The sequence below is a fragment of the Ammospiza nelsoni genome, chromosome 23 (assembly GCF_027579445.1).
Source record: "Ammospiza nelsoni isolate bAmmNel1 chromosome 23, bAmmNel1.pri, whole genome shotgun sequence".
In the NCBI taxonomy this organism is placed as follows: Eukaryota; Metazoa; Chordata; class Aves; order Passeriformes; family Passerellidae; genus Ammospiza; species Ammospiza nelsoni.
The window spans coordinates 2,712,814-2,734,432 of NC_080655.1; the positions used below are offsets into that span (position 1 = coordinate 2,712,814).

The window sequence follows — 21,619 nt, forward strand, 5'->3', positions numbered from 1 at the left end:
CCTCCTACGGGAGGAGGGAGAGGAGGACGGGATGAATCTTTGGGAAAGATCCCGGGGGTGTGGGGATCCGAGAGTAAAGGACAAGATGAGCCTTTGGAGAGGATCCTGAGGACTGTGGGGACCCAGGAGCAGGGGACAGGATGAGCTTTGGGAAGGATCCCAAGAACTCTGGGGACCCGGGTAAAAAGGGCAGGATGGGCCTTTGGGAAGGATCCCGGGGTCTGTGGGGACTCAGGAGCTGGGGATGGGATGAGCCTTTAGGAAGGATCCTGGGGATTTGGGGACCTGGGAATAAAGGACGGGATGAACTTTTGGGGAAGATCCTGGGGACTGTGGGGAACTGGGAGCAAAGGATGGGATGAGCTTTTGGAGAGGATCCCAGGGATTTGGGGACCCAGGAGCAGGGGAAGGGATGAACCTTTGGGGAGAATCCTGAGGTCTGTGGGGACCCAGGAATAAAAGACGGGATGAGCCTTTGGGAAGGATCCCGGGGACTCTGGGGATCCAGGAATAAAGGACAGGATGAGCCTTTGGGGACGATCCTGGGGGCTGTGAGGATCCGGGAGCAGAGAACGGGATGAGCTTTTGGGGATCTAGGGACCCTCCTGGCAGGAGCTCCGCGCTGTTGTCACCATGTCCTGGCTGTGTCCTGGTGGGTGTCACCCATCCCTGCATGGACACAGTGCCATCCCAGCGGGAAAGGGACAGGACAGAGTGCCCTGGCTGGTGTCACCGATGCCTGCACGGACACAGCTCCATCCCAGTAGGAATGCAGCAGGACCCAGCCCCGGCTCCGCTGCTGTCCGGGAAAGGGCTGGGAAAGGGCGAGACCCACGGGGTTGTTGCATCAGGGCTGCGCTTCCCAAGGGACCCCGGCGACGCCCGGGTGACAGCCTGGCTGCCCTCGCCCTTTTTCCACGATTCCCGGCGCTGCAGAGGCCCTGGATGACGAGCTCCGAGCTGGGTCGGGCTCTCGCAGAGACACGAGCGGGGCTGGACGCGAGGGAAGCCAAGGAAGGAGCTTTGCCCGGTCCTTGTGGTTTATTTTTATCTTGTTCTGCTTGTTCTGCTCCGACATTCCCACTCCCAGGCTGGAGAGGGGCTTTTCCCCCACCAGGGCTGATGGGAATTGCGGGAACGTTCTGGAAAGGGGCCCTGCTCAGCCATGCAGGCTTTTCCTGCCTCTCCCAGAGTTTAAATTCCCTTTATCCCTCTGCGGGGAGCGGAATCTCGCACAAACACCGGGATCCAGCTGCTCGCTGTCCCCTCACCGCTGCTGAGGTACCCGAGGGACATCGAGGGGACTTTGCCGTGACAAATCCCCCTCGGTGACCCTTGCACGGCTCCCTCTCGCCCCGGGCTGGCGGCTTCTCCCTGCCCTTGGCGTCCATCCCATCCCATCCCGGGGCTGGCAGCCAGCGCCGCTGGAGCTGGGGGTTACTGGGATGCAGGGAAGAGAAAATATGCGCAGAGCAAACCCCAGTGGCATTCGGGGCTGGAATTTCCAGCTGTTGCAAGGATTTTTTAAAAATTTTTTTTTTGTCCATTGTAAGCAGAACGGCTGAGGAAGCAGCTGCCTCCTTCTGGGAAAAACCCCGGGATCTGTTGGGTGCCTTGGCCGTGCGGAGCGAGGAGGTGTCAGGGCTGGTTTTGTCCATGAATTGAGCCTTTTTTCCACGCCAGGCCGTCGGTTTCCTGAATTCCTGCGTTGCTCCATGACTTAACTTTGTTCCAGTGGCGCGGATTCCTTGTGGGCAGCTGGAATGGAGCTGTCCCACAGGCTGTGCTGGGGCTCTGGCGGGATCAGGGGGTGGGATTTGGGAATTCTGCTCCTGGAATTCATGCCAGTAAACCCAACAGGGTGGAGAACACGCTTCCAGCTTTTCCTGGGAGAGCTGGCTTGGAATCTTGCAGCAATTGTGACGTGTTGGTGGCCTCGGGCTCGTTGCATCCCTGGTTTTTTTTGGGAATGTCGCTGCTTTCCTGCAGTTTGTTAGAAAAAAAAATGTGGGTCTTGCTTTCCCCAGGCAGGATGGGGACAGGCACGGCAGGGAAAGGGTGGTGGCAGTGCCACAGGGCTGGGACAGTCCCCTCAGGGTGGATAAAAGGGGTGGTGTCACCCTCCCACCACTGCCCGTCTGTGCCGACAGAATTCCGCAGGATTTTGTCACTCTCCAGCCAGAACTCCTGGCTGGGGTGGCTGTTCCTGCTCTGTGCCGAGTCCACGAACATCTGGGATGTCAAACCCTCGTGTGTGAGGGGACAGGGCAGGGTCAGTGGGGTGACAGCGCTGCCCTGTCCCCCCAACCCTGCTGGGACATTGCTGGGTGGCCTGAGTGGATCCACCACCTGGATCACAGCTTGGAATAGCGTGTCCTGGATGGAAGATTGTCACCTCCCAGCTGGAATGGTCACCTCCCAGCTGGAATGGTCAGCTCCCAGCTGGAATGTCACCTCCCAGCTGGAATGGTCAGCTCCCAGCTGGAATGGTCACCTCCCAGCTGGAATGGTCAGCTCCCAGCTGGAATGTCACCTCCCAGCTGGAATGTCACCTCCCAGCTGCTCCCTCCCCTCTGCACTGGGCCAAGCTCTGACCTCAGCTCTCCCTCGGGTGTTTGTGGGGTTAAAATCCAGGTTCTGGAGCAGAGGAAAAACCCCGTGGAAAGCTCTGGGAGCCCATGGAAAGCTCTGGGACCCCATGGAAAGCTCTGGGAGCCCATGGAAAGCTCTGGGATCCCATGGAAAGCTCTGGAATGCCATGGAAAGCTCTGGGATCCCATGGAAAGCTCTGGGAGCCCATGGAAAGCTCTGGGAGCCCATGGAAAGCTCTGGGACCCCATGGAAAGCTCTGGAATGCCATGGAAAGCTTTGTGAGCGCCATCCATGTGGTGTGTCTGGGGAAGGAGCAGGATTCTGCCAGAATGGGAAGGTCACTGCACAAACAGCCTTTCCCTGTCGTGGATTTTCCCATTTTCCTGTCGCCGAACCCAGAATGCAGGGACAGGATCACGTCCATCCCCGAGCAGGACCTGCTGCAGCTCTGCTGGGCTCAGGACCCGGCAGCTCTGGGCTCTGCTGGCTCCTTCCCTGCTCCTCCCTTCCTTTCCCAGCGAGATGCCAGAGCCCTGATGGAAAGCAGCCGGCCCGGGAGGCGTGCGGGGTTAACCGGAGCCAGATGGGCAGGAACAGGCTGGGCCGGCAGGAGGGGCCAAAACAGGAACTTTTCCTGGAGAAAGTCAATTCCTTGGAGCCCCAGGAAGGCGTGGGGTGGCTGCAAAGGGAGCTGGGGCTGGCAGGGGCGGCTCTGGAAGGGGGTGGGCCAGGGGGTCCCTGCGGTTCCCAGGTTGGGTGGGGGATTTTCTCCCTTCAGAGGTGATGGAAATTGTGGGTTCCAGGTGTGAGGAGAGCTGGAAATGGGCTGGAAAGGGACGATAGGCTGGGAACCCCACTCAGCTGTGCTGGAAGTGCTGGATTTCCCCCCAGAATTGGCACCAGCACCTCCAGCACCTCCAAAGGCCTTTCCTTTTCCTTTTCCTTTTCCTTTTCCTTTTCCTTTTCCTTTTCCTTTTCCTTTTCCTTTTCCTTTTCCTTTTCCTTTTCCTTTTCCTTTTCCTTTTCCTTTTCCTTTTCCTTTTCCTTTTCCTTTTCCTTTTCCTTTTCCTTTCCCTTTCCCTTTCCCTTTCCCTTTCCCTTTCCCTTTCCCTTTTCCTTTTCTTTTTCCCTTCCTTTTTCCTTTCCTTTTCCTTTTCCTTTTCCTTTTCCTTTTCCTTTTCCTTTTCCTTTTCCTTTTCCTTTTCCTTTTCCTTTTCCTTTTCCTTTTCCTTTTCCTTTTCCTTTCCGGTGCTTTTCCAGAGCCAATTTCCTCTGGAATCATGGATTTGCTGTCCTGAGTGCCAAATGAAGCCAAATCCATGAAGGAGTCTGAAGGGCTGATCCGTCCTTTGGGAAGAGAGGATGGAAGTGACCTCTGGGGAGGGCCCGGGCGGAGCGGGATGAGAACATGAAATAAAAACCCGAATTAAAAACAAAACTAAACAACAACAGCAACATTCCCCATGGATAACGGTGAGGCAGGGAGAGGAATTCCATGGATAATGGAAAGGATTTTCATAAAAGATGTCTGCAACACCCAGCTGTAGGATTGACGGGGGTAGGACGGTTGGGATGGATGGAGAGGAGAGATCTCTGCAGCCAGGTCGTGGCACTTGGGGTTTATTGCAAAGGGCCAAGTGCAGGGCCCTGCTGGGAGCTGCCAAACGCAGCTGGAGCAGGCCCGAGAGAAGAGAGGGGTACAGAGGATGAGAGGGTAAGAGAGTAAAAGGGGTAAGGTGTAAAAGGCAAGAGCTTTGAGATAAGAGCTAAGAGACAAGACAGCAAATTTCCCATTACAATACAATCAATCATCTTCTGTGTTGAATATTCTGATTCTCACTAACCAATCTAGTCCAAGATACAAATCCTACATCATTTACATACAGCCTATAAGAATCACTACATTACCACACTGTGTTACATTTGAAACCCTAAAAACTCCTCTTTGGGCCCCTTCTGCCAAGCTGCAGGGTCTGCTCTGACCCTTGGGCCTGTCTGCAAGCAGAGGGTGTTGTTCCATCAAAAGGGGATCACCTGCAGTGGCCACACCATTGTTTTCCAGTTGTTCAGTAACTGAGGGATCTCAAAGTTTGCTTTCATTTCAATCTCACTTATAGTTTCTGTATTCTCAAAATCTTTTGCCAGACAATCATATTTATAGGGCTTTCCTCTTTCATCTTCCCCGACACCCAACCCTCCTCCTCGTGTCCCTGCAGGAAAACACCCGGACCATGAGGGCGACCCTTGCGTTCCTCCTCCCGCTGGCGCTGGCGCTGGTGGCGAGCGGGCAGCGCCGCAAACCGCCCCGCCGGCCCACCCGGCCTCCCTTGCCCTTCGAGGAGCCCGTGGAGCCCACAGAGCTGCCCCCTCCCCTCCCTCCGGGCCCCCCGTCCGTGTTCCCCGACTGCCCGCGGGAGTGCTACTGCCCCGCCCGACTTCCCGTCGGCGCTGTACTGCGACAGCCGCAACCTGCGCACGGTGCCCGTCATCCCCGCGCGCATCCACTACCTGTACCTGCAGAACAACTTCATCGCCGACCTGCCCGAGGAGTCCTTCCGCAACGCCACCGGCCTCAAGTGGGTCAACCTGGACAACAACCGCATCCGCAAGGTGGACAGGAAGGTGCTGGAGAAGCTGGAGAACCTCGTCTTCCTCTACATGGAGAGGAACCAGCTGAAGGAGGTGCCCGCCTTCCTGCCGCCCAACCTGGAGCAGCTGAGGCTCAGCAGGAATCAGATCTCCAAGATCCCTCCTGGGGCCTTCAACAAGCTGGAGAACCTGGTGCTGCTGGACCTGCACCACAACAAGCTGAGCGACGGCGTCTTCAACAAGAACACCTTCAAGGGGCTCAAGAACCTCATGCAGCTCAACCTGGCCCACAACATCCTGAGGAAGATGCCCCCTGGCGTGCCCAGCGCCATCCACCAGCTCTTCCTGGACAGGAACAACATCGAGGACATCCCCAGCGATTATTTCAAGGAGTTTCCCAACCTGGCTTTCATCCGGCTCAACTACAACCAGATCTCGGACAAGGGGCTGCCCAAAAATTCCTTCAACCTCACCAACCTGCTGGTGCTGCACCTGGCCCACAACAAGCTCACCAACGTGCCCTTCATCAGCCCCAAGCTGGAGCACCTCTACCTGAACAACAACTCCATCGAGAGTGAGTCTCACGGGGTTTTTTGGGGAGAAAAACCTTGGAAAGGTCATTTCTCACCTGGTGGGATGTGATGCCTTCAAAGGGGTGGGATGAGGTGGGGTGGAGGGAGGATCTGGGTGGAAGGGGAGGAGCAGAGTGAATCCCCTGTGGTGCTGCAGGACTTTTTCCAGCCGTCTTCTTTGGAGCCACCCGCCCTTGGAAAGGCTCTTTTCCTGGAAAAAAAATCGGGATATTTAACAAGGAATGCTTGGGCAGATGTTTTAGGGAGAGATGCCAAACACACGGCTTGGGATGGTGAGGGAACATCCCATGGAGGCAGAGCAGCCAGGGCTGCCCCACACCATCCCAGGGAAATCCAGCTGCAATTCCACGGCAGAGGTTCCGGGGGCGGGGTGATCCCTTTTTTCTCCGGAATGCCGCCGCATCCCGAGCTGCGCTCCCGAGGAACGTGACCTACTTCGCTCCTCATCAAAAGGCAGATTTTCCCTCTCGCTGGGGCTTTGAGCAGCCTGGGATTGTCCTTTTTGGTGGCAAAACAACCCAAATTTGAGGTTCAACAGCAGGGGGGTTCAAAAATCCCCGCCCACATTCCTTTTTCCCAAACCCATATCCCGCTCTTCCTCCTCTCCACATTCCCCTTTTCCCTAACTCTCATCCTGCTCCTCCTCTTCTCCATATTCCCTTTTCCCAAACCTGCATCTTGCTCTTCTTCTTCACCACAATCCTTTTTCCCTAACCTGAATCATGCTCTTCCTCCTCTCCACATTCCTGCTCCTCCTGTCCACATTTCCTTTTCCCTAACCCACATTTCACTCTTCCTCCTGTCCGCATTCCCTTTTCTCTCTGTTCCTCCTCTCCACATTTCCCTTTTCCCAAACCCACATCCCACTACTCATCGTCTCCACGTTCCTTTTCCCCAAACCCACATCCTGCTCTTCCTCTTCTCCACATTCCCTTTTCCCTAACTCACATCCCACTGCTCCTCCTCTCCACATTCCCTTTTTCCTAACGTGCATCCTACTGCTCCCCCTGTCCACATTCCCTTTTCCCTAACCTTCATCCCGCTCTTCTTCCTATCCACATTCCCTTTTCCCAAACCTGTATCCCACTCTTCCGCTTCTCCACATTCTCTTTTCCCTAACTCACATCCTGCTGCTCCCCCTGCCCACATTCCCCTTTCCCTAACCCTCATCCTGCTCTTCCTCCTGTCCATATTCCTCTTTTCCTAACTCGCATCTCTCTGTTCCTCCTCTCCATATTCCTGCTCCTCCTCTCCACATTCCCGTTTCCCAAACCGTCATTCCACTGCTCCTCCTCTCCACGTTCCCTTTTCCCTAATCTGGATCCCTCTGTTCCTCCGGTCCACATTCCCTTTTCCCCAACCCATGTCCTGCTCGTTCTCCTGTTCACATTCCCCTTTCCCTAACCTACTGCTCCTCCTCTCCACATTCCCCCTTTCCTAACCCTCATCCCTCTCTTCCTCTTCTCCACATTCTCCTTTCCCTGACCTGAACCCTACTTCTCCTCTCCACATTCCCTTTTCCCCGTCCCTCACCCCTGTGTGTCCCCTGTCCCCGCAGAAATCAACGGCACCCAGATCTGCCCCACCTCGCTGGTGTCCATCCAGGATTTCTCTCCCTCGGACCTGGACAGCGTGCCCCGGCTGCGCTACCTGCGGCTGGACGGGAACCTGCTGAAGCCGCCCATCCCTCTGGACCTGATGCTGTGTTTCCGCCTGCTGCAGTCCGTGGTGTTTTAGCCCCGCCCCGCCTCTCCCAGGCTTTGCTCGGACATTTCAGACACGTGGGACCCTCTCTCCTCCCTCTCTCCCCCTGCTCTCTCCTCGCCTCCATCCCTCTCCTCGTTTTCCCCCTCTTCCTGCCCTGCGGGGACAGCGGTGGCTCCTTGGGGACCGCGCTCTGCCGTGTCACAGCTCGCTGTCCTTTGTCCCTCGGCCCTTGTCCCCGGTTCCGTCTCTCCCTTGGTGCCCCGCAGGTTTTGGGGTCGGTCCGGATGGAGCCGCTGGGCTCGGGGTGTGTCCAGCACCAAGAAACATTCCCGGTGGGTTTTGGAGCTGGGATGGGATGAACAGGAGCTGAGGGTGGTGGGATGTGTAGAAGTCAGGGAGGATGGACAATCGGGCCATCGCAGGGGATGGGGACACTCCTGTCGCCCTTCTGGAGAGCTTTGGCTCCACGTTTCTCCAGAGGAGGAGGATCTAAATCCCGTCTGGAGCTGTGCATGTGCAGGGATGGAGCAGGGAGGGGATCCTGCCCCTGTGTGGGGGGAACACCTTCCCACACCCCCTGGGCAGGAGCAGACCCTGCCCAGCTTCAAATCCCCATCCTAGAACCGACCCATGGGGACACAGCCCCATCCCAAAATCCTGATTTCTTCCCTGTAAAATCTGGGACCAAGGACCACATCCATGAGATCACAGCCCCATCCCAAGATCCTGAATTCTTCACAGCCCCATCTCAAAATCCTGCATCTTTCCCTGTAAAATCTTTGGATGTAGAACCACACCCCTGGGGCCGTAGCCCCATTCCAGTGTCCTGCATCCTTCCCTCTAAAATCTGGGATCAAGGACCGCATCCATGGGATCACAGTCCCATCTTAAAATCCTGAATCCTTCTATCTAAGCTGGAGGGATACAGGACCACATAAATGGGGTCACAGCCCCATCCCAAAATCCTGAATCCTTCCCTGTAAAATCTCGGATCAAGGGCCACATCTGTGGGACCAACAGCCCCATCCCAGCATCCTGCATCATTCCCTGCAAAATCTGAGGATGCCAGGACACATCTGTGGGATCACAGCCCCATCCCAAAATCCTGAATCCTTCCCTCTAAAATCTTTGGATGTAGAACCACATCCATGGGGCCACAGCCCCACCCCAGCCTCCTGAATCCTTCCCTCTAAAATCTGGGATCAAGGACCACATCCATGGGATCACAGCTCCTTCCCAAAATCCTGAATTCTTCACAGCCCATCCCAAAATCCTGAATCCTTCCCTCTTAACTGGAGGGATACAGGGCCACATAAAAGGGGTCACAGCCCCATCCCAAAATCCTGCATCCACATCCATGGGGTCACAGCCCCATCCCAAAATCCTGCATCATTCCCTGTAAAATCAGATCTGTGGGGTCACATCCCCATCCCAAAATCCTGCCCCCTTCCCTCTGAGATCTGAGGCTCCAGGGCCACATCCACAGCTCAGTTTCTCTCCAGAGCCAATCACACATGGCTGGGCTTTGCCTTGTTTTTTATTTTTTTTATTTTTTTTTTTTTTTAATGAGAAATAAAAGGAAGGGAGAAGAAAAGGGAAGAATCATCCTTTGGAAGGGCTATTTTTATCCCTGCTCTTCCCCATCCCCACATGTATCTCTTCCCCCCCTATAGCTGTACCTGCATTTATTGGGTCTCCGGGTTTAGGGGGGATTATTCTCTTCTTTTCTTCCTGAGTCTCAGGATTTGGATTTAAAGGCCGAGCATTAGAGAGAGGGAAAAAAAAAAAATCAAAACCCAACTGCAATGAGCATTAAATAAACCAAAGAAAGCTCCTTTTGTGCCCAGCCTGCAGAACTGACCCTTCCCAGGACGGCCACGGACGGGCACCGTGTCCTCCTCCCTGCAGCTGGCACAGGGGTGCTCCCCTTTTCCCATTAATTAAAACCTCCTGCTAATTAAGGAGGGTAAAATCTCCTTTGCAGCTCTCCCTGCAGTTGGGTGGGGACAGGTTTGAGCCCTAAACCCGGACGGAGCCCCCCTGGATTTATGTATATTTATATCTGATGTGTATATAGACTGGTAGAATGTACAGATATTCCCAACGGCACCCGCACCTCCCAACCCGGTGACTTTATGGGGTTTGCACTCCCACTCCCTGCAGCAGTGGAAATAAAATCATTCACAAGGGACCCTGAGCCTCTCCCTGATCCATCCTCGCCTTCCTCGGGTGCTGCTCCATCCAAAATTTCCTTGCTTGGGGATGACTCTCCCAATGGTTTTGGGGTTTTTGGGGTTTTTGGGGTTTTGGCTGGGGTGATGCTGAATTTGGGAAGGAGTTCTTGGCTGGGATGGAATTCCCAGAGAATCCCTGGATGCCCCTGGATTCCAAACCCCAAATCTTTCCCTTTAAAATCTGAGGATGCAGGGACACATCCATGGGGTTACAGCCCCATCCCAGCATCCTGCACCTTTCCCTGTAAAATCTGAGGATTCAGGGATACATCTATGGAGTCACAGCCGCACCCCAAAATCCTACATCCACATCCATGGGGTCACATCCCCATCCCAGCATCCTGCATCCTTCCCTGTAAAATCTGGGATGCAGGAACACATCTGTGGGATAACAGCGCCATCCCAGCATCCTGCATCCACATCCATGGGGTCACAGCCTGATCCCAGTGCCCCGAATCCTTCCCTGTAAAATCTGGGATTAGGGACCACATCCATGGGGTCACAGCTCCATCCCAACATCCTGCATCCTTCCCTTTAAAATCTGAGGATGCAGAGACATATCTGTGGGGTCACACCGCCATCCCAGCACCCTGAATCCTTCCCTGTAAAATCTGGGATTAGGGACCACATCCATGGGGCCGCAGCCCCGTCCCAAATTCCCTGTAAAATTTCAGGATTCAGGGATACATCCATGGGGCCACAACCCCATCTCAAAATCCTGCACCTTTCCCTGTAAAATCTGAGGATTCAGGGACACATTTGTGGGGTCACAACCCCATCCCAGCATCCTGCACCATTCCCTGTAAAATCTGGGATTTGGGGCCCCAAGCATGGGGTCACCATCCCATCCTGACACCCTGCACCTTTCCTTGTAAAATCTGAGGATGCAGGAACATGTCCGTGGGGTTACAAAACCCATCCCAAAATCCTGAATCCTTCCCTGTAAAATCTGGGATTAAGAGGCGTATCTGTTGGGTTACAAAACCCATCCCAAAATCCTACATCCACATCCATGGGGTCACAGCCTGATCCCAGCATCCTGAATGCTTCCCTGTAAAATTTGGGGATTCAGGGCCACATCCACGGGGCCACAGCCCCATCCCAAAATCCTATATCCATATCCATGGGATCACAGCCTCATCCCAAGATCCTGTGCCTTTCCCTGTAAATTCTGAGGATTCAGTGACACATCCATGGGGTCACAGCCCCATCCCAAAATCCTGCACCTTTCCCTGTGAAATCTGGGATTAAGAGCCACATCCATGGGGTCACAGCCCTATCCCAGCATCCTGAATCCTTCCCTGTAAAATCTGGGATGCAGGGACCACATCCATGGGGTCGCAGCCCCATCCCAACACCTTGCACCTTTCCCTGTAAAATCTGAGGATGCAGGAACACATCTGTGGGGTGACATCCCCATCCCAAAATCCTGAATCCTTCCCTGTAAAATCTGAGGATTCAGGGACACATCCATGGGGTGACCTCCCCATTCCAAAATCCTACATCCATATCCACGGGGTCACATCCCTATCCCAGCATCCTGAATCCTTCCCTCTAAAATCTGAGGATTCTGGGCCACATCCATGGAGCCACAGCCCCATCCCAACATCCTGCACCTTTCCCTGTAAAATCTGGGATGCAGGAACACATCCATGGGACCAGATCCCCATCCCAGCATCCCGAACCTTTCCCTGTAAAATCTGAGGATGCAGGAACACATCTATGGGATCAGATCCCCATCCCAACATCCTGCACCTTTCCCTGTAAAATCTGAGGATGCAGGAACACATCTATGGGATCAGATCCCCATCCCAGCATCCCGAACCTTTCCCTGTAAAATCTGGGATGCAGGAACACATCTATGGGATCAGATCCCCATCCCAACATCCTGCACCTTTCCCTGTAAAATCTGGGATGCAGGAACACATCTATGGGATCAGATCCCCATCCCAGCATCCCGCACCTTTCCCTGTAAAATCTGGGATGCAGGAACCCATCCATGGGGTCCCAGCCCCTCTCTCAGCAGCGGGGTCGGGCTGGGCTGGGTTGGCTGCAGCAGCGGCTCCTCCTCCTCCTCATCCCCTGCGATTGCCGATGGGAGCGGGAGGGCGGCAGCGGGGGAAGGTGTGAGGATGTGGGAAGGGCCGGGGGGGCCGAGCGGGTTTGGGAGCGTTTGTGCTGTGCAGAGCACGCTCACAGCCGCCCCCCCTCCCTGCAACCCCTCTGTTTTATAACCGCGCTCTGAATCCCCCTCTGCCAGCGGGGTTTTCCCTCCCCGGGGATGTCGGAGCCATCTCCCCGCGTTGGGATAGGGTTTCTCAATGAGGGGAGCAGTGCTGAGCCCCCCCCCTTGCACCCACAGCGGCTTCCCCTCCCCAAAAAACCCCAAAATCTCTCCGTGTGTGAAGGTTTGGGATGCTGAACTCCCCCTGCACCCACAGCGGCTTCCCCTCCCCTAAAAACCCCAAAACCGTCCCAGGGATTGAAGGTTTGGGGTGCTGAGCCCCCTCTGCACCCACACCAGTTCCCCCTTCCCAAAAAAAACCCCAAACTGCCACAGGGATTGAAGGCTTGGGATGCTGTGCTCCCCCTGCACCCACAGCGGCTCCCCCTCCCTAAAAAACCCCAAACCATCCCAGAGAGTGAAGTTTTGGGGTGCTGAGCCCCCCTGCACACACACCGGTTCCCCCTCTGCAGAAAAACCCCAAAACTGTGACAGGGATTGAAGGTTTGGGGTGCTGAGTCCCCCCTCCATTCACAGCAGCTCCTTGTCCACAAAAATCCCAAAACCACCCCAGAGAGTGAAGTTTTGGGGTGCTGTGCTCCCGCTGCACCCACACTGGTCCCCCCTCCGCAGAAAACCCCAAAACCTCTCCGTGTGTGAAGGTTTGGGGTGCTGAGCCCCCTCTGCACCCACACCAGTTCCCCCTCCCCAAAGAACCCCAAAACCACCCCAGAAAATGAAGGTTTGGGTTGCTGAACTCCCCTTGCACCCATAGTGGCTTTCCCTCCCCAAAAAACCCCAAAACCTCTCCGTGTGTGAAGGTTTGGGGTGCTGAGCCCCCTCTGCACCCACACCAGTTCCCCCTCCCCAAAAAACCCCAAAACCACCCCAGGGATGGAAGGTTTTGGGGGGGGCTGAGCACCCCAAAGCTGCTCCCTAAAACCCGAGGGATTGGGATTGGGAATGAGGATTGGGATTGGGGCTGGCAGCTCCTGTGGGGTCACGGCGAGGGCTGGCACCCCCTCATTAGTGGGGTTGGAGGGGTTGGGGCTCCCCAGCCGCGGTTCCCAGCGCTGGGTCCCCATCTGTCACATCGGGCCCGTCCCGGTGCCCACCGAGCCGCTTAATGAGGGGTTTAATGAAGATTAGCGGCCGCTAATGAGCGGGGCCGGGGGGTGACACAGCGGGGTCTGGGGGGCTCCGGGTGTCCCCGGGGGGCTGTGGGGGTGTCCCGGCCGCCCCCCCACCCCCCCCCCCCCCGAGCAGATGGGCGCTGCGGGAGGGTGGGTGGGTGCGTGGGGGGCGATGCGCCGCTGGCACCGGGAACATTTTCGCGGCCGTGGGTGGGTGGGTGGGCACGAGGCTGCCCAGGAGGGGCTGCCGCGCTCGTCCTGCCCCTCCTGGGGTGCGCCAGCCCCGCGGTGACGTCCCCAAGGAGGGGGGTGGTGGCCCCCTGAGATGAGCTCTGTCCCCGGGATGGGGACACAGAGGGGCATAGGGAATTCCTACCCTGCCCCAGTGAGGCTCCCCCTCCCCAAAAAAACCCCAAAACCACCTCAGAGAGCGAAGGTTGGGGGTGCTGAGCCCTCCCCCCCGCACCCATACTGGCTCCCCCTTCCCAAAAACCCCAAAACACCCCAGAGAATGAAGATTGGAGGTGCTGAGCCCCCGCCCGCACACACACTGGCTCCTCCTCCCCAAAAACCCCACAACCTCTCAGTGCGTGAAGATTTGGGGTGCTGAGCTCCCCCTGCATTCACAGCAGCTCCTCGTCCCCCAAAAAACAAAAAAACACCCCAAAGAATGAGGGTTTGGGATGCTGAGCTCCCCCTGCGTTCACAGCGTCTCCTTGTCCACAAAAACCCCCAAACCGCCCCAGAGAGTGACGACTGGGGGCGCTGAACCCTCCCCTGCACCCAACACTGGTTCCCCCTCCCCAAAAAACCCCAAAACCTCTCAGTGCGTGAAGATTTGGGGTGCTGAGCTCCCCCTGCATTCACAGCGGCTCCTTGTCCCCAAAAACCCCAAAACCACCCCAGAGGCTGAATGTTGGGTGTGCTGAGACCCCCTGTACCCACACCAGCTTCCCCCCTCAAAAAAACCCCAAACCACCCCAGAGAGTGAAGATTTGGGGTTCTTCTCCTGCCGGGAGGGGCGCAGGGCTGGGTGAGCTCAGTGTCCCCATCCCTCCCTGCCCGGGGGGTCTCTGCAGCCCCCCCAAACCCTGGGCTGATCACTGGGGTCCCCCGGGTGCTTTGGGGCCGGACACAGCCGGGAGTCCCCCTCTGGTGGCACCTCCTGGGGTGGCACTGGCTCTGTCCCCACCGTCCCTGGGGACACCCTGGGGATGTCACCGCTCCTGCCCTGGCTCTGTCCCCACCGTCCCTGGGGACACCCGGGGGATGTCACCGCTCCTGCCCTGGCTCTGTCCCCACCACCCTGGGGACACCCTGGGGATGTCACCGCTCCACTCCCGCCCCTCTCAGCCCCTCTCGGGCTGCTGGAGCGGAGCCACCTCCGGGCTGGTGGCCTTGGGGACAATGTAAGGAGCCAGCAGGGGACGGCGGGTTTGATTGGCCGCGTCCTGTTTGTCACCTCGGCCAGACCCCCGAGTTGCCCCTTCTTCCTCCTCCTCCTCCTCCTCCTCTCCGTGCCTTAAAAACCCTTCCCAAGCCCTTCCCCAGCCCCTGCAGACGAGGAGGAGGAGGAGGAGGAAGGACAGACAGGGGGTACGTCTATCCCGGCCTCGTTTGGCACCTCCAGAGCCCCCCCAGCTGGAGGATGGGAGGGTTTGGGGGGTTCAGGGGTCTCAGAGCGCTGGGAAAGGGCAGATCTGGGGGAAAACAGGAGGAATTTGGGAGCAGCGTCCTCGGGATGGAGTGAAAAAAACTCCGGCCTGGGTGGTGGATTTGGGATTTGGGGATTGGGGATTGGGGATTTGGGATTTGGGGATTGGGGATCTGGGGTTTGGGGTTTGGGATTTGGGGTTTGGGATTTGGAATTTGGGATTTGGAATTTGGGATTTGGGATTTGGGGTTTGGGATTTGGGGTCTGGGATTTGGGGTTTGGGGTTTGGGATTTGAAGGGGGTCGGGACCCTCGCCTTGCTCTGCCGTGGGTGTCCCACGGGAGGGAATTCTCCGTTGGGAATGGGCCCTGGAGGGTTTGGATGTGGAGCTGCCAGCACCGGGGGATGTCCCCGTGCTGTCACACGGACCCCGTGGCCTCTGGCCCGCCAGGATGTTGGAAAAGCAGATTTAGAGCTGGATGTGGGAGCAGAAGGGGGGAGCAGCAGTTTTGGGGCTCCTGGGGCTGGTTCTCCTCCTCTGCTGGGCGTGTTGGGCCGGGGGCTGGTTCCACCCATCCCCACGAGGGCCACGACCCCCTCACCACCCCCCGAGCCCCCATCTTCCTCCCGGGGCTGGGAAAGCCGGGCAGCCCCGGCAGCCCCGCGGGGCCTCTCCTGCACAGCCGAGCGTGAAATGCGCTGAAAAGGGTCACGGAATGTCCCCTCTGTCTGTCCCCTCCTGGGGCTGTCTGTCCCCTCCACCCCGAGGTTTGCGGCTGTCTGTCCCCCATGGAGCTGGGGCTGTCTGTCCCCCCGGGATCTGGGCTGTCTGTCCCCTCCCGGGTCTGTCTGTCCCCCCCAGGTTTTGGGTCTGTCTGTCCCCTCCACCCCGAGATTTGCAGCTCTCTGTCCCCTCTGGGTTTGGGGCTGTCTGTCCCTCCGGAATTTGGGCTGTCTGTCCCCTCTGGGTTTGGGTCTGTCTGTCCCCCCAGGATTTGGGGCTGTCTGTCCCCTCCACACCGAGATTTGCAGCTCTCTGTCCCCTCTGGGTTTGGGGCTGTCTGTCCCCCCGGAATTTGGGGCTGTCTGTCCCCTCCACCCCGAGGTTTGGGGCTGTCTGTCCCCCCGGGATTTGGGACCACCTGTCCCCCCCACCCCGGGGCTGGCCCCCCACCCAGCCCTTGGTGACATTCCCGGTGCCGTGACCCCGGCCAGGTGCAGGATGTGTCCCCTGGGCTGGCTGGGGGTGGCCGCCCTGTGCTTGGGGACACTTTGGGCGGGGCCAGCCAAGGACAGGAGGAAGGAGGAGAAACCCAAGGCTGAGCTGAGCCTCTTTGAGAACCTGGACTTGGACAACTACGACGTGACCTTGGAGAGCTACGGGGACATCCTGGACCTGAGCAACTACGAGGAGCTCTATGACTACGGGGACCTTGTCCCCAAGGTGAGGGGGACACAGGACAGCCCCTGGTTCCATCTTTGGACGGGGATTTGATGCCAGGGATGGATGTGGCACTGCAGGAGGAGCCCTGGCAGCTCTCCCAGGATTGGGGAAGGTTTTTACTCAAACCAAACCCCTGCCAGCTCTTGGATGTGAGGATTCCTTCATCCCTCTGGGCCAAGAGAGCTTGGAGAGCTTTCCAAGAAGGAGTCAATGACCCCAACCCAGTGACCCTGATTGATGCCACCCTCCCCAGAGGGCACAAATCCCCCACACTCACACTCTCTGCTTGCAGATCGAGGTTGGCACCTTGGCTCCCCGCCCCAAGGACCCCAAAACCCTCCCAGAGCTGGCTGAAACCACATCTGGAACCCCAAATCTGCAGCCCCCAAGCAGTGCTGGTCCCGTGCCCTCAGCGTCCATCCCCAGACAAGGTGAGTTGTGCTCCCTTGGGATTCACCCCCATGTCACACAGGTGAAGTTTTGGGGGGAAAAAAAGGGAATTTAGGTGCTGCCAGCAGCTCTTCACAGGGTTTTGGGGTTGAGTCTGCTCACAGGAGGGCTGCAGAGAGAGAAATTGCTGGGAAAAAATGAACTCCAGCAAAGCAGCGAGGCTTTAATGAGCAGAGGCTTCGCGACAGTGGCAATTAGATTAGTGACAATTAAAATCCTGCGGTGAGGATAAATATCTTTATTCCTTTGCTGTCACTCCAGGCTGGGAAAAATTAAGTGGGAGGAGAAAGGAAATTGGTGCTGAGCTGCTCTGAACCATCCCTAGAAGGGGTTTGGGAACCTTGGGGAGAGGAGGGGGATCAGGTGTGGGCTTGGTTTTACCCCTTGGGGACAGGTGGGATCAAGAATTTTTCTTGATTCAAAAGAATTTTCTTGAGTTCTTCTTCCTCCAGTGGGAGACTTAAAAGGACCAGGAGAGCTTTGGGTGTAAAAATCTGAATTTGGGGGCTTTAATTTCCCCTCCTCCTGCAGGAGGGGTTTGATCCTGGGCACTTCATACATTTATGGGGTTTTTTTGCTTGGAGTTTCTGTCCCTTCCCTGGAGGATGCGGGGCTGTGACAGCTCTGGGTGTCACCAGCTCTGTGTCCTTATGGCAGGGTGGGCAGATCCCACTGTTCTGGGGTATTTTATGGGGTCAGGGGGCTGTGACAGCTCTGGATGCCACAGATCCATGTCCCCACAGCTGGATGGGCTCCTCCTGCTGTTCTGGGGTATTTTATGGTGTCAGGGGACTCTGTGTGTCACAGACCCATGTCCCCAGGGCAGGGTGGGCAGATCCCACTATTCTGGGGAATTTTATGGGGCCAGGGGGCTGTGACAGTTTTGGTGTCATGGACTTTGTGTCCCCACAGAGCAGGTACATCCTCCCTCTGTTCTGGGGTATTTTATGGCGTCAGGGAGCTGTGACAACTCTGGGTGTCACAGATCCATATCCCCACAGCCAGGTGGGCAGATCCCGCCATTCTGGGGTATTTTATAGGGTCAGGGAGCTGTGATAGCTCTGGCATCATGGATTCTGTGTCCCCAGAGTGTGAGCATGTCCCTGCGTTGTTCTGGGGTATTTTATGGGGTCACAGAGGGCTGTGACAGCTCTGGGTGTCACAAAGTCCATGTCCCCACATCCTCCCGCTGTTCTGGGGTATTTTATGGCATCGGGGATCTGTGACAGCTCCATGTGCCACAGATCCATGTCCCCATGGCTGGATGAGCTCCTCCCACTGCTCTGGGGTATTTCATGGGGTCAGGGAGCTGTGACAGCTCTGGGTGTCACCAATTCCATGTCACCATGGCGGGATGAGCTCCTCCTGCTGTTCTGGGGTATTTTATGGGGTCAGGGGGCTCTGTGTGTCACAGACCCATGTCCCCACGGCGGGATGAGCTCCTCCCGCTGCTCTGGGGTATTTCATGGGGTCACTGCTTGTTTCCAGGGCTGCCCAGCTGCGTGCTGTGCCTGTGCCTGGGCAGCTCGGTGTACTGCGACGACGCGGGGCTGGAGCAGATCCCGGCGCTGCCCCCGGACACCGCGTACCTGTACGCCCGCTTCAACCGCATCGGGGCCGTGCGCGCCGGCGACTTCCGCGGCCTCGGTACGTCGGGGTCACCACCAGGAACATCCCGCCTCTCCAATGGCACTGGGCAAACCAACGGTCCATCAAATTTCTTTTCCTCCATAAAAGAATGCAAAACAATAAGTTATTTACAGAAACGGCGTGAGAAAGTTGGTTACAAGAATGTAAACATTAGAAAATCTTAAAAAATCAGGGCAGCAGGGAATAAACCAGCCTGGCTTTGTCCCTGTCCTCCTCCTGCCCTCAGAGAAGCTGAAGCGCATCGACCTGAGCAGCAATTCCATCTCGTGGGCGGACGCGGACGCCTTCCGGGGGCTGCCCAGCCTGCAGGAGCTGCTGCTGCCCGAGAACCTCCTGACGGCGCTGCCCGAGCTGCCCCGCGGCCTCGTGCACCTGGACGTGCGCCTCAACCGCATCCCCAGCGCCGGGCTGCGCCCCGAGGCCTTCCGGGTGCGCCCCACACATGGGGGCCTCTGCCAGACACAGGGGGACGGGGGTGGAGGGAGGGGAGAAGGGGGTCAGATCCAGGGGGATCAGATCCAGAGGGGTCAGCTCTATGGGGGTTCATCGATGAATCTCTCAGAGGTTCATCTTAAGGGGGTTCATCTCTTGGCGGTTCATTGGTTTATCTCTTGGGGGCTCATCTCTGTTGGGGTTCATCTCTACTGGGGTTCATCTTTAGGGAATTCCTCTCTTGGGGGTTCATTGGTTCATCTCTAGGAGGTTCATCTTTATGGGTTTCATCTTTACGAGGTTCATCGATTAATCTCTCTTGGGGTTCATCTCTATTGGGATTTTATCCCTATTGGGGTTCATCTCTATTGGGGTACGTCTCTAGGTGGCTCATTGGTTCATCTCTTGGGGGTTCATCTTTAGGAGGTTCATTGATTCATCTCTTGGGGGTTCATCTTTAGGTGGTTCATCTGTAGGGGTTCCTCTCTAGGGGTTCATCTCTTGGGGGTTCATCTCTTGGGGGTTCATCTCCAGGGGGTTCATTGGTTCATCTCTTGGGGGCTCATGTCTATTGGGGTTCATCTCTCGGGGGTTCATTGGTTCATCTCTCAGGGGTTCATCTTAAGGGGTTCATCTATTGGGGGGTCATCTTTAGGGGTTCATCTCTTCTGGGGTTCATCTTTACTGGGGTTCATCTCTTGGGTGTTCATTGGTTCATCTCTATTTGGGTTCATCTCTTGGGGGTTCATCTTTTGGGGGTTCATCTCTAGGGTTTCATCCCTATTGGGGTTCACCTCTGTCCTCTCCCTGCAGGACCTGAAGCAGCTGCAGTTCCTCCATCTCTCCGATAACCAGCTGGATTTTATCCCGGTGCCCCTTCCCGAGAGCTTGCGCTCCCTGCACCTCCAGGTGGGATGGGCTTTGCCTGAGTTCAGCAGATCCCACCTCTTCCTCCTCCTCCTCCTCCTCCTCTTATTCATTGTCCTGATCCTGGTCCTTGTTCTTGTCCTGGTGCTGGTTCTGGTCTTCCTCCTTATCCTCATTGTCCTGATCCTGGTCCTATTCCTAGTCCTGGTCCTGGTCCTGGACTGGTTCTGTTCCTCCTCCTCATCCTTGCTGTCCTGGTCCTGGTCCTATTCCTAGTTCTTTTCCTGGTCCTTATCCTGGTCCTGGTCCTCGTCCTGGCTCTGACCCTGGTTCTTTTCCTTTTCCTGGTCCTGGTCCTAGTCCTGGTCCTGGTCCTGCTCCTGCTCCTGCTCCCGCTCCTGGCTCTGACTCTGGTCCTGGTCCTGGTCCTGGTCTTTTTACTGGTCCTGGTCCTGGCCCTGGTCCCCCTCCTCCTCTCCCTGTGACCCGGCCGTGCCCGTGTCCCGTCCCCGCAGAACAACAACATCCAGACGATGCACGAGGACACGTTCTGTGACAGCCAGGAGCAGGGCCAGATCCGCCGGGTGCTTGAGGACATCCGCCTGGACGGGAACCCCATCAACCTCAGCCTCTTCCCCAACGCCTTCTCCTGCCTGCCCCGCCTGCCCACCGGCCGCTTCTCCTGAGCCCCCAGAGCTGGAAATGCAGGAAAGTGATCCCAGATCCCATCCCAGAGCGTTCAGACCCCACTGCTCCATGGAAAATGTGATTAAAGTGGAGATGTTCCCCCCCAGGGTGAGCTTGGTGCTGGGGCAAACATATAAAATAAAAACAAAATGAAATAAAGATTTGGAAATGCATTCAAAGCTTGTTCTTGGCAGTGAGAGTAGAGGAAAGCCCTCATCCAGCCCAGCAGTTTTGCTTGGATTTGCAAAGATGGGATTTCACTGTGTCCTGTTTCTTCCTCCATTCCTTCCCAGAGGCCCAGGGAGATCCTGAGATCCTGAGGTTCTGAGATCCTGAGATCCTGGTCAGGGTGTCCTGGTCAGGGACCAGGAGCTGCATTGCCCCAGAGAGGTGACACTTTGGCCACCTCAGGTGTGACCTGTCCCCTGGGCTGTGCCTGTGCAGCTCCAGGGGGGTGTGGCACATCCAGGTGTGATGGATTTGGGATGGTATCCATGGATTTGGGATGGTGTTCATGGATTTTGGATAGTATAAAAGGATTTGGCATGGTATCCATGGATTTAGGAGGGAACCCCTGGATTTGGGAGGGAATCCCTCGATTTGGGATGGTGTCCAGAGATTTGGGATGATGTAAATGGATTTAGGATGGCATCCATGGATTTCAGAGTATATCCATGGATTTGGGACAGTATCCATGGATTTAAGAGGGTGTCCATGGATTTGGGAAGGTATCTCTGGATTTGGGAGGGTTTCCATGGATTTGGGAAGGTACCCCTGGATTTGGGATGATATCCATGAGTTTGGGATGGTATTCATGGGTTTGGGATAATATAAATGGATTTGGGAAAGTATCCATGGATTTGGGATGGTGTCCATGGATTTGGGATGATGTAAATGGATTTAGGATGGCATCCATGGATTTCAGAGTGTATCCATGGATTTGGGACAGTATCCATGGATTTAAGAGGGTGTCCATGGATTTGGGAAGGTACCCCTGGATTTGGGATGATATCCATGAGTTTGGGATGGTATTCATGGGTTTGGGATAATATAAATGGATTTGGGAAAGTATCCATGGATTTGGGATGGCGTCCATGGATTTGGGACAGTGTACATGGATTTGGGAGGGAATCCCTGGATTTGGGATGGTATAAACAGATTTGGGATGGTGTAAATGGATTTGGGATGGTATAAACAGATTTGGGATGGTGTAAATGGATTTGGGATGGTATCCATGGATTTAGGAAGGTGTCCATGGATTTAAGAGGGTATCCATGGATTTGGGAAGGTACCCCTGGGTTTGGGATGGTATCCATGGATTTGGGATGGTATTCATGGATTTGGAATGATATAAATGTATTTG

The 21,619-nt window shown here is 56.2% G+C and overlaps 2 protein-coding genes across 2 annotated transcripts; both read left to right on the top strand.

Annotated features, from left to right (window-relative positions):
• The first annotated feature begins 4,811 nt into the window (after positions 1-4,811).
• On the top strand, positions 4,812-9,673 carry PRELP (proline and arginine rich end leucine rich repeat protein). The gene is given in 3 exon segments (XM_059487905.1): positions 4,812-5,018; positions 5,020-5,755; positions 7,333-9,673. Coding segments are annotated over 3 exon segments (1,110 nt in total). The 5' UTR covers positions 4,812-4,823; the 3' UTR covers positions 7,512-9,673.
• Positions 9,674-15,948: 6,275 nt separating this feature from the next.
• Positions 15,949-20,255, top strand: OPTC (opticin). The gene is made up of 6 exons (XM_059488061.1): positions 15,949-16,170; positions 16,463-16,601; positions 18,109-18,267; positions 18,497-18,699; positions 19,516-19,611; positions 20,085-20,255. Exons 1-6 carry the CDS (start codon positions 15,949-15,951, stop codon positions 20,253-20,255), a joined length of 990 nt encoding a protein of 329 aa, XP_059344044.1.
• Positions 20,256-21,619: the final 1,364 nt, after the last annotated feature.

Bases quoted from the DNA above. Each gene is read 5' to 3' on its own strand.
- OPTC (XM_059488061.1), top strand. From the start codon at position 15,949: ATGTGTCCCCTGGGCTGGCTGGGGGTGGCCGCCCTGTGCTTGGGGACA. The intron at 16,171-16,462 runs GTGAGGGGGACA...CTCTGCTTGCAG, and splicing joins ACGGGGACCTTGTCCCCAAG to ATCGAGGTTGGCACCTTGGC. The intron at 16,602-18,108 runs GTGAGTTGTGCT...GCTTGTTTCCAG, and splicing joins AGCGTCCATCCCCAGACAAG to GGCTGCCCAGCTGCGTGCTG.